This window comes from Sturnira hondurensis, unplaced genomic scaffold, assembly GCF_014824575.4.
Source record: "Sturnira hondurensis isolate 20B ecotype Veracruz unplaced genomic scaffold, ASM1482457v3 Scaffold0020787, whole genome shotgun sequence".
NCBI classification, from domain to species: domain Eukaryota; kingdom Metazoa; phylum Chordata; class Mammalia; order Chiroptera; family Phyllostomidae; genus Sturnira; species Sturnira hondurensis.
The window spans coordinates 2,450,286-2,462,344 of record NW_028093418.1 but is presented as its reverse complement, the minus strand read 5'-3'; the positions used below and the strand labels follow the sequence as shown (position 1 = coordinate 2,462,344).

The window sequence follows — 12,059 nt, the reverse complement described above, 5'->3', positions numbered from 1 at the left end:
GAGAACAAACTAAGAGGAAGCCACTGGGTTTTGTCAAAGGGAAAGGGTGGGTGTGTGTGGGCAGCAGAGAGAGAGACAGAGAGAGACTTTTGAAAGAGCAATTCCCTTAGAAAATAAGAGCTTAAAAAGAGGAGGGGGGCCCAGCTATCTGGGTTGGCAGCCACTGGCCACAGAGAATTAATAGGTCATGGTTAAGCTGGGCAGGATGCCCGTTTTTCTGAACACGCTGAGCTGTGCGCCCCCCACCCCCACTGTGGCCATCATTTCCTTCAGAGGAACCAGTGTCCGTGGGACCTTGGTAGACATCACCTGTGACTCCGCCTGCTCACCTGGCCAGCACACCTGGAGGCAATGGAGGCATCGACCTTGCTCTCCCTCATCAGCTGCCTCGTGGTCCCCAGTGGTGCTGAGGTCTTGGGACGCTGTGTGGTGGCCCAGCGGCTCCATGAGGGAGGCCTGAGTGATTTCGAGGGCTACAGCCTTGAAAACTGTGAGTAGGCCCCGCTCGGCGCCCCCTCCTCACTCCCACTCCCCAGCCCTTGCCCGGGCACCCCCAGTCCTGCGTCCCCCTGAGCCACACACTCCTCCTGTTCCATCTTAGGGGTGTGCCTGGCTTACTTTGAGAGCAAGTTCAACCCCGTGGCTGTCTACGAGAACTTGCATGAGTCGTACACGGGCTTCGGCCTCTTCCAGATTCGCAACCCTGACTGGTGCGACAAGGGGAAGAACCTCTGCCACGTGTCCTGTTCTGGTAGGTCCCCTCCTTCAATTCCACAAGGGCCATGGCCTTGCACTCAAGAGGTCTGCCTTCCTGATGGCTGCAGTGGACAAGTTTGGAGCAGGGAGGGGCTTGGCAGGGGCTCTGCTGGGCCAAATCCAAGGTGGGGCCCCGAGGGGCAGTGCTACAATGCCAAGATCACAAGCCAAAAGGGTGGCTGTGAGCCAGGCACAGCAGGTGGCCTGGCATGGAATGGGGACAGCCAGAGAAAGTGGGAAGAGAAGGTGTCACCATGTTGAGGGGAAGCAGAGAGGAAGCGTTACAGCTCACTGAGCCTCAAGGGAGAACATGGAGGGCTCCGGCTGGGCCTGATATTACCCACACTTGGCACCACACTCCTGTTCAAGGGGAGCAGAAGCTGCCACTTTGACAGGCAGAGTGGTCCCTGGGAGGAGACAGGAGGGGGCCCTATAAGGGAGTGTCCAAGTGCCTGTGGTCAAGGGCAGGTGGTTCCCCAAGACTGACTCATCCCGTGAGCAATGACTGAGCACCCACTAAGTGCCAGAGGAAATGCATAAGTCCTCCAAGCTGTGAGTGTCAGAGGTGGGGCACCCACCCTGAGGGAGGGGACTGTCTTTGACTCTTGCCCTTTGCCATGTCTTGAGTGGTGGGGTCTTGGATAAGAGCCTCAGGAGGTAAGGTTGGAGAGCTGGAAGGTCACATGGGGCACAGTTGGACTAAGCCGAGGATCTGGAGTTCTGTTTTACAGGCAGCTAGGGGCCACTGAGGTAACAGTATAAAGAACAGCAGTCAGGTCAGATTAGGAGGGGGGAGGCTGTAGTGCAGGCAAGAAGGTGGGTAGTGCTGTTGTCCCAGGTGGGAGGTCTTGGTTTGCACAGTCCAAGGAGGGGATGGGAGGATGCATGCACAGCCGTGCTGGTTCCTCAAGGCCTCTCCTCTGCTCCTTCTGCCAGAAAGACTTCCTTCTGTGCCTCCCTGAGCTCCCCACTTCCTTACCTACTCCTTTAGATGGCACTTGGCCCGATAATCCTTTTCCCTGATCCCTCAAGTCTTAAATTAGTTGCTTTCACTCAATACTCCCACTTTAGGTTGTACCCCCGACCATTCCAGGCCTTCTGCGCATTATAATTCACTACAATCTTTACCCACTTCCAGAAAGCAGGACTCTTTCATGTTGGTCATTCTAGCTCCACTGCTTCTTATGTTGCCTAGCACAGACTCTCCATTGTACACATATATTTTTAATGCAAATATTATGAGAATTACAAGAAAAAGTCAACAGATGTCGCCTAAGAGGACCTCCTCCTGCTACCTCCCAATGTTGTCTGAGAAAAATCTAGGGACAGATTTATTCCTGGAATCACATGGAAGCCTCGCTAGTGTGAGCACCTGTGCCTTCCCGACATGCTTGGACTTAGCGGCCAAGTGGTGGTTTGGTATCACTCGCCTTTATTTTCTCCACAGCTCTACTGAATCCAAATTTAAACAAGACAATCGAATGTGCCAAGAAAATTGTAAAAGGAAAAGAAGGAATGGGAGCATGGTAAGTGGTACATCTTTAAATATTCTGTATTAATGACTTCCATCCACTTCATTTTGATCTTGGGTTCAGTTTGGTGGGACCTCTGTGGGATTCTACTCACCGAGTTAAGCAGAACAGTGCCATTGAGTTCTGCAACCCCAAGGCCACAGAAGGAAGGAAATAGTTATCAGTAAAGCTGCTTTACATCGAACATCCCCTCCTCCCCCCATATCTTATGTAGGGCGATACAGGATGCTAGGATGAGCATCCTTGAAATAAATCTCTGTGTATACCTGATTATTTCTGACATGTGTATTCCCACAGGCATTTTCGAATACTTTCAAAGATCCTTGATGCATGTTGTGAAATGACTCTCTAGCAAGCTTGTAGCAATTTACACTACTATTTATAGTTTAGTAAAATGCTTGTTTACTACACTCTAATTACAAACCTTGGCCATTTGAAAGGTGAATAACAATTTTATCTTCTTTTGCATTTTATGATATTTCATTAGGGTGTTTTCTGTTGTACCACCTGTCTTTTGTTAATTTGTTAGGAGTTACTTCTATATTCTGGATAAGACGTTTTTGTTGGATACAAGTACGGCAAATATCTTCTCTCATTCTGTGGGTTACCTTTTTACCTTCTGAATGGAGTCTTGATCAACACAAGCTCTTAGTCTTAATGTAGTCTAATTTATCATTGCTTTCCCTTTATGGTTATTTTTGTTTACTTTAAAGTAATCTTTGCCTATTCCTAAAAGCTTTATTGTTTTACCTTTCACATTTGGCTCTACAATACTTTTCTTTCTTTTTCCTGCCTTGTTGTATTGGCTAGGATCTCTAGTAAATGTTGCATAGAAGTGGTAGTGATGGCATTCTTGTTTCATTCCCAACCTCACAGTAAGAAGTTCAACATTTTATCATTGAGTGAGTTGTTTTCTTTAAGTTTTCTGAGATACTCTTAATCAGATTAAAAGTGTTCTTTTCCATTTTCAGATTGTTAAAAGTTTTTTTAAAATCATGAGTAGGTATTGAATATTTGGTTATTATATTTTTAGTTTCTTTGCAATTCTGTGGTGGTCCATCCATCTTCCTTTTACAATTCAAACTGTTGTCTTTTTTATGTCTTTTCTCCCATGGGCTTTCTCCAGAGGTCATGTCTGGCTGCATCTTACTGAGGATATCAGTTTTAACAAATTTACTTCTGGATCCTGCATATGCTGTCTTCAGAAGAATGTTTCTCTGAATTTCATTGTAATTCCCCTCTTATTTCTTATAATGTTTTCCCATAAGTCCCATGTTAGTTTTCTACTTACTTGGGTAAGGACAGATTTACCTATGTTTGACGCTTGCAAAATAGATGGGTCATAAAACTTTTTCTCATCTGCACTCACTGTTACTTGGGTCAGACCCCCTTCTCAGATGTCCATGTCCATAAACTGGTGTGCACATCTCTTGGCCCAATTTCCAATTTGGAGATTTTGCTGCATGTGCATGTCTGGAGTATACAAAAACTCTCTATTCTCAGGATACACTGCTATCACCTCCTTGGTGGGTCTGCATTGTCCCGGAGACACTGTGTCGCCACCAACTTCCGCCTTCCGCGGCCTTCGCTGNATGGGCTTTCTCCAGAGGTCATGTCTGGCTGCATCTTACTGAGGATATCAGTTTTAACAAATTTACTTCTGGATCCTGCATATGCTGTCTTCAGAAGAATGTTTCTCTGAATTTCATTGTAATTCCCCTCTTATTTCTTATAATGTTTTCCCATAAGTCCCATGTTAGTTTTCTACTTACTTGGGTAAGGACAGATTTACCTATGTTTGACGCTTGCAAAATAGATGGGTCATAAAACTTTTTCTCATCTGCACTCACTGTTACTTGGGTCAGACCCCCTTCTCAGATGTCCATGTCCATAAACTGGTGTGCACATCTCTTGGCCCAATTTCCAATTTGGAGATTTTGCTGCATGTGCATGTCTGGAGTACACAAAAACTCTCTATTCTCAGGATGCACTGCTATCACCTCCTTGGTGGGTCTGCATTGTCCCGGAGACACTGTGTCGCCACCAATTTCCGCCTTCCGCGGCCTTCGCTGCCTGCCCCCCCGCCCAGCCCACATCTCTTCCTGCTTGATTCCGGGCGTTGTTGTCTTCAGGTAGATCTAGAAACAATGTCATATTTCCAGATTTTGCATCTTAATATGTCAGCATTTGGGTCTGTCTTGAAATTGATGTGTCATTTCCCAAAGTCATTGGGAAATAAATAAATAATAATAATAAATCATTGACGCATCTTGCAATAGAGGAAATCCTTTCATGGTAGCTACAATTTTTGGCTGCTTTCATGTGTAGGCTTTGTGCAATCACATACAAACCACCATTTAATCTTCACAGGTACCTCGGCAGTGAGTTATTCCCATTGTTAAAATGATGGAACTTCCCTGGCCAGTGGCTCAGTTGGTTGGACTGTCATGCTGTGCACCAAAGGGCTGCAGGTTCTACTCCTGGTCAGGGCACATACCTAGGTTGGGGCATATACAGGAAGCAACTGGTTGATATTTCTCTCTTTCCTCTCTCTCCCTCTCTCTCTCTCTGTGTGTCTCTCTCATTTCCACAGCACTGGAATTGATTCTGGGTCTGTCCTTTTCCAAACTTCAGCTTTCAAAGAGATGGGCATGGTTTACATAGAGGATTGGTGCTCTGGTCATGGAGAAGGCAACCTCAGGATGCTGTCCAGTTCTCCCATGGGGACAGACATGGGTTTCTGAGCACCGTCAGCCAGGGGAGGAGGAGCAGATGGACAGGAGGACTCCTGCCTCTAGTAAAGCCTGAGTGGTCTTCCTTACCATAACCCATAGGTCTTATAGACTTCAGAGACCTCATCCAGAATCTGGCAACATGAGATGTGCCCACCCCAGAGGTCAGGGCTTTTGTTTTGGTCTTTTCTGTCTGGAGCCAAGTTCAGCCAGATATTTTTGTCTTTATCTTGTCTCTGTATCTCCAGACTCTAGCCCTACACCTGGCACGTAATAAGTGACCCCTAAATGCTTCTTGAAAGACCAAGGCTGCATTTGGAGCCATTATCCAGAAGGCATTTTAGAGAGTTTTAAAAAAATTTTAAATTCATTCTTGCTAAAAATAAAATAACACATGCATATGTAAAAATGAAAAAAAAAAAACTTAGCAGCCTCCTGAAGCTTACCACTGTTACCATGTCTCATAAACCAGAGATAAATGTATGCACAGATATTTTAAAAATATACATGGAGTCCCAATGGGCACACTAATGTGCACCCAGCTTTTTTTTCTCACGTATTAATAGAGCGTGCGCATCCTGGCAAACCTCCACCGAGTAGTCTGAGCCATCCCTGTGACAGTGGCGTGGTTCCCTGCTGTGTGGGTGCTGCAGGGCCTCATCTTCCAGCCCCGTTGATGAGTATTTAGGTTGTTTTCATTTTTCTTCCTGCCGCTGTTTCAATCAAGTCCACGTGAGCAACTTGCTCTTAGAATTTTTATGTTCTTCCAAGTGTAGCAGTGGGAACCCAGATACATCGGAATTATCTTCCAGGAGCAGGTCTCTTGTAGTACAAGCTTCCCCCGCTAGGTGAGTGTCCTAGGAACCCATCTGTATCAGTGTACCAGCTGGCATTGTTGTGAGAGGCTGCCTTCATTTGGCTTCAGTGAACTTTTTTGGGAAGATTTTCAACAAGTTTGCCCATTTCATGATGGGTGATTTATGAACCCACCGCCCACACTGTGCGGAGTGTCCAGCAGTTTTTGACCAAAAATGGCATGACCCCCATGCCCCACCCTCCTTGGTCACCTGATCTCTCCCCAAGCGACTTTTCTTTGTTTCCCTCGATGGAAAAAAAAAGTCCTCAAAGGGAAACACTTTGCCAGTGTGGAATAGATGAAACAAAAGATGGCAAAAGCAGTACAAGGCATCAAAATCTACAAATTAAAAAACTGTTTAGAGCAGTGGGAAAAAATCTCAATAGGTGCATTGCATCAAATGGAGAGTACTTTGAAGGTGACTGCAGTTTAAACATGTAAGAATAAATACAAAATGTTTAATAAATACACTCTGTTTTTGGGGGGGATCCCTCATATTCTTAGGGAAAACCTCTTGTAGATTTGTTGGGACCATTTGATGCATTGAAAAGTTGGAAACAGATTGTTAAATTGGCATTCAGAGAGCGGGGTTACCTCCAGCTCCACTGCAGGAGGGGCCTGTGTTCTCCCAGCTCATTAGCCCCGAGTGTTAAAACTTGGGTGGATTTTGGAAACTGTGACTTGTCAAATATCATTGTGTTTTGCTTTATATCTTCAAATTACAAAATAAGTTGGGCATCTTTTCAGTCTTTATTAGCCATTTTCTTGTGAAGTGTGGATTCATATTCTTAGCCCATTTTTCTATGGGGATAATAATGTTTTCTCTTTTATTTTTTTAAATTTTGCACATGTCCTTTATAAACTAGGGTTATTGTACCTTTGTCCATCATGTCTATGTAAACTATTTTTTCAGGTTTGTTATTTGTCTTTTGACTTTGTTTACGGTATTTTCATCATCGAGGAGTTTTACATTTTCACAGAACCAAATCCCTCAATCTTTGTTTTGTGTAGCTTCTGAGTTTTTATGAAATCTTGTTAGAAAGGTTTTTCATACTCTAAGATGGTAAAGAAATGAAGCTGTTTCCCTCTGTATTAAGACAGTGCCTGGCACGCAATAAATCTTACATTAAGTTTTTGTTATTCAATTACAAAATAGAATTTCGATGGTTTGATGGTTCTATTCTGAAATTGTCGGCCTTGTAATTTATTTTTGGTATATGAAGTAAGGTAGAGATCAGCTTTCAAATGGCTAGTCTGTGTTCTCAACACTGCTTATCCATTAACCCGTTTTCCTCACTAATTTATTAGGTGGTGTTTTAGAGTGGGAGTCCCTTCATTAATGTTACCTATCTTCTGTGTGTTTCCCATGATTTTCACACATAGTCTTGACTTGCCAATGACTTTGGAAGCTTGGCCCACTCTCTGGGGTAAGCACTAATGAGCTGAAACCATCTTTATTGTACAGCACTAAGTACAGAGATGCTGGGCCAGGCTGATGGAGGTCTCTTACTTGCTCAGAATTCCCAGTGAAGTGAGCTCTTACTAAGCTAACAAGCAGCCATATGCTTCCCCAAGCTCGGGTCAGCGGCTGTGCAGAGCTGGGCAAACGGGAAAGGGGGAGACCAGACCCTGCATGCCACAGGGGTCCCCTGCATCACCTGCTGGGCCACGGACAGCCTTGTGGTTCCTGAAAATGTGACATATGTGTGTCTGCATGTTTTCCTGCTGCTCCATATCTGTGAGGAGACAGGGGCCAGAGGCCCCTCTTCAACTGTGGGACTGGCGACCCTGGAAGGGTCACAGAGGCCTGCCCGGCTAAGGGATGGAACTCACTAAACAGACTTCCAACAGCCTGCAGCCGGCCCGGTTCCTCCCACAGCTTCTAGGCTGGGTCGAGGGGACCTAGGGTCTGGGTGCTCGCACAGGGCCTGGGAAAAGGAGAGCACTTTGAGGGCACCGGAGTGAGGTTAGAGAAGCTTGGTCCAGCTCACCTGGGCGGGTTGAGGAGCTGCAAGGAGATCCAGAAGGTGGTGGGTAGAGCAGCTGCGTGGAGAGGTGAACGAGGCCCTGGCCCAGGGCCCAGGGGTTCCCATTTCAGACCTAGGGGCTGCCGGGTGCTCACCATAGGACCCTGGGCCAGCCCCAGAACCCTGATGCTCAACCTCAGGGAAGGTCACAACACTGACCTTGCAGGGTTGGGGAGAATTTTGCAGTTCACAGTCCTGCCTCCCTCTCTCCCAGGGTGGGATTTGTGGAAAGAGGTGCATTCATTGGGGGTGAGCGTGAAGACGTAGGGAACACCAGCATTCATGTTAGGTTGTGGTGCATGCAGCAAGAGACATACTCGAGGTGCACGGGAGTCTGGAGAAGCATGCCCACAGCAGGGGCTGCACGCTCAAGCACCCCAGGGGCTGGGCCGGGCTGTAAAGGGGCCAGTGGGGGCTGTGGATCCCTGCGGATCCTGAGCTCTGACTGCCTGGCTTTGCTTGCTGCAGGCCCTCCTGGACCCTGAACTGCCAGAACTCCGACACTCTGGCACGGTGGTTGGATGGATGCAAGCTGTAGCGGCCGGGGCGGCCCTGGCAACCCTGCTGGTTGCATCTTCCGAATAAAGAGGCTTTCCTGGGTGCTGCCTTTACTCGGTCCTGTTGATTGTCGCACCGCTTGACAGCTCCAGATGGAGAAGGACAAGAGTTTACTTCATTCAGGGATGCAGGATGCAAAATAAACCAGCTAGTTTCTCCACATGGACCAAAGATCTCCACTTGTATGATTATAGTGTGATCGTTACCATGACAACCATCATTATTATGATTTATGATTACTTAGTCTCAGATGGAGGATTTGAAGGAAGGAAGAGATCTGGAAAATAAGATGTGTTTCTAAATGTGAAATAGAGAAAGGAAGCAAAGAGACAGTGGAAGAAAGAAGAGCGGTGGAGAGGTCCCCAGGCCAGCACGCGGCCATGTAGAGACCCGTGGGTGGATGGGAGGGGCCCACAGAATCCTCTTGTTTTTGAATCTTCACCTGAGGACACTATTGTATTGCTTTTAGAGAGAGGGGGAGAAAGGGAGGAAAGGAGATTGTCTTCTTGTACTGATGTGCAAGAAGTTGCTGATCAGTTGCCTCCCGCATGCACCCAAACCGCATGCACCCAAACAGGGGATCAAACCTGCAACTTCAGCATGTGCCCTGGCTGGGAATCGAACCGCCACCCGTTGGTTACAAATGATGCTCCAACCAATGCAGCTGCATCGGGCAGGGTCTCTCTACATTTCTGTGGAGAGACTCCAGTGACAATTGCTCTTTCTTACAAAGAGTTAAGCTTTTAAAAGTTATCAAGAACACATACACTAGAGAGGTTGTAAAAGATACAGAAACACAAAAAAGGAGCGTCCGCCATGCCTTGGTGGCATTCCATTTAGTCCTTTTGGGTGCGTACAGGTTTTTCTTCTTTTTCAACAGCACTGTCATAATGCCATAGGTAGAGTTTTGCACCTCTCTTTTTTAGGAGGAAGAAATACGGTCATGTATTGTTCCCCTACATTGACTTCGATTTTTAAGCAGAAAGGGGTTTATTTCAAACCTTGGAGGCTCACAGGATCCTGCACGGGAGGGAGCAGGTGGTATCTGCTGGGCTCCCAGGACACGCCTGCCTGAGACATGCACGTGGGAACAGCAGCCTCTGCTCACCAGGGCCCAGGGCACCTGCAGAAACCCGAGCTATGGCGGGGTTTAGACAGCGCGGTCCTTAGCCTTCGGGCCCAGTGCAGGGGGGATGGACCGGAGGTCGACAGCCTCCACTTCCCCATGGTAGGGACTCTTCAGGATGAACTCTCAGGGCCGGCTCATACGCCATGGGCTGGGTGCCCCATACTCTATGAACTCCCCCACCCCTTGATGTCAGGTTGTTAGAAACTGTTACAGAGTAGGCTGTAGCGCCCACGGGTGGCTGCCCCTCTCTTCATTTTTTCACACTTTTAAAATGATACAAACAGCCTATATTGGATGAAGAAAACTTGGAGAGTGCAGACAGTCATAAAGAAGGAAGTTAAACATATCCACCGCCCCTTCCTAGAAATAGGAATTTTCCTCATAATGCAGCCAGAGAGGAGGACCTCGACGCAGGGTGGTGGGTGTCTGTCTGTCTGTGCGCACCCCTCCCGACACCAGTGGGAGTGGGTACACGTTCTTTTCCTCACGGACGGGGATGGCTACTGTGTGTGCGGTTCTGCGGTGTTCCTTTTTCCACCATCGTTTTGGGGTCTTCATGTCCCCAGGTCTGCAGCGGGTCCCAGCGCGGTATCCCTTTGGGTGGGCAAGCTGCAAGGCACACAGCCCTCTGTGGGTCTCTTCCATCTAGACACAAAGTCAAGGACATGTATGAATCATGGCCACTTAGAAGGCAGGCAGGACCTACAAAAAAGCAGGTCAGCCCATGTTTTAGTTTGCGTTTGGGTCACTTTCAGAAGAGGAGAAGCAAGAGCTGCACGTTAGAGTTTCAGGGGCAGAACTTCACTCAAGTTCAGTTATGAACGATCAGCTTAATCATCGGGTTTTGTGTGGCTTCCCCTTCCACCCACAGAAAAAGATATTGGCGTTCCCGACCACGCAGTGTGAATCGGACAATAAAATTCTGCCGCTGGCGGCCCTTGCTGTGGATGGGATGCTTTTGAGACCCTGAGAGCAGCTTCCTTACAGAGCCCGGAAGCCCGTGCTGTTTCTGAGGGTGGGTCCCAGGGTGGTCACGCACCTGACCTCAGCCCAGCCTCCGCCCAGAGTTTGTTCCAGACATCCCGCAGTTGACGGAGGCACTGCCTCCGCCAGCGCCCAGTCCAGCGTGCTGCCGCCCCCTTCCAGCCCATTACCTCTGCCGCGGCGCATCGCTGTCCTCTCTAATGGCCACTGTGTCAACAAGGGCGTGTGGCTCGAGGACAAAGCAAATGTTAGCGTATTGATTGGGGAAGCCTCTCCAGGGTTTCCCCGACAGCGTCTCCCGGCTCGCCCGCTCAAACCCAGTGATAACTGGGTTACAGCGAGTGCTCTTTCTGGGCCCACATCTCCTGGTCTGGTTTCCAGAATGACCCAAGCCGGGCTAAGAAATCTAAATTAAGGACGACTCCTGTTACTACTGTTGTTGCTTCTGTCACCAGCAGCTACCGTCTTAACTCCAATTTCACACCTACTATACTCATAGGCCTGTACACACAGTATGTTCAAACCTTGACCCCTGCCGGATGAGGGAGGGCGTGGAATGGGTTTCTCCATGAGACCTACAGCCGCTGCACACAGGCCCCTCCAAACCCTAGAGTGACACTGGCATTCATTCTCCATTCTCTCCATCAGCTGGAACGTCGGGTCTCCAGCTTTTAAACTAAGACTTTGCACTGAAGAGGTTTCTGGCAACTAGCACCAAAGAGTAGGTCATTGTCCTGGTGCCCAATTCAAAGGCTGGAAAGTTGGGGGCCTAAGAGATAAAGTCGCTTTCTTAACTACACAAAATTCATCAACAGAGAAGGCAGAGTGGTGATCTGCAGCATTTCCAAGCTGTCACGAAAGACGTCACCTGGGGTGGCTGTTAAAATGCAGAATCCTGGGCCATGCCCGTATCTGGGGAGTCCCGTTCTCCCCTGCGGGGTCCAGGAATCTGTGTTTTTTTAAAAGCGTCTCCAGGTAAACTCGATCTTTGGGGAATGGGAGAGACTGGTTATGGGAAGGAGCAAGGGCTGGGGAGAGTCAGAGGACGGGGATCATTTTTGGCCCTGTCACCATGGAGCCACCTCATCTCTGATGCTTTTTAAACTTCGCAAGCGCTTGTTAGGTTGCAGGATGATTCCGAAGATGTTTCTTTTCCCTCACCGGGAGCGGCAGCTTTTAGCCCTGTGTGCGTTAGCATAAGAAGTGCAAATCGGAGCATAATCCATCTGGATGCAAACGGAGGCCAGCGACCAGAACTCAGCCGTTCAGGAGGCTTGTCCCACGGGGTGTTTTGAAAGGCAGATGTGAGTAACAGTTCCCATGACTGCTTCTCTGGGCAAAGACAGATTCGTTTCCTAGAATTTTACATTCTGCAGGGATCTGCCCCCCCCCCGTGAAATGGGACCTGGCAAAGAAGTCAGCAAATCAATCGCTTAAGCTTTCCCACCAGCTGTGGCCTTTAAAATACTTGTGATTTGGGGTTAT

The 12,059-nt window shown here is 48.0% G+C and overlaps 1 protein-coding gene across 1 annotated transcript; it reads left to right on the top strand.

Moving 5' to 3' along the window:
- The first annotated feature begins 299 nt into the window (after positions 1–299).
- LYZL4 (lysozyme like 4) lies at positions 300–8,441 on the top strand. The gene is made up of 4 exons (XM_037030646.1): positions 300–490; positions 602–751; positions 2,204–2,282; positions 8,372–8,441. Exons 1-4 carry the CDS (start codon positions 352–354, stop codon positions 8,439–8,441), a joined length of 438 nt encoding a protein of 145 aa, XP_036886541.1. The 5' UTR covers positions 300–351.
- Positions 8,442–12,059: the final 3,618 nt, after the last annotated feature.

What these genes read in the sequence shown, in the direction of transcription:
- LYZL4 (XM_037030646.1), top strand. Translation starts at nt 352, where the DNA reads ATGGAGGCATCGACCTTGCTCTCCCTCATCAGCTGCCTCGTGGTCCCC. An exon ending in CTGCCACGTGTCCTGTTCTG is followed by an intron (nt 752 to 2,203) that starts GTAGGTCCCCTC and finishes TTTTCTCCACAG; the next exon opens with CTCTACTGAATCCAAATTTA. An exon ending in AAAGAAGGAATGGGAGCATG is followed by an intron (nt 2,283 to 8,371) that starts GTAAGTGGTACA and finishes TGCTTGCTGCAG; the next exon opens with GCCCTCCTGGACCCTGAACT.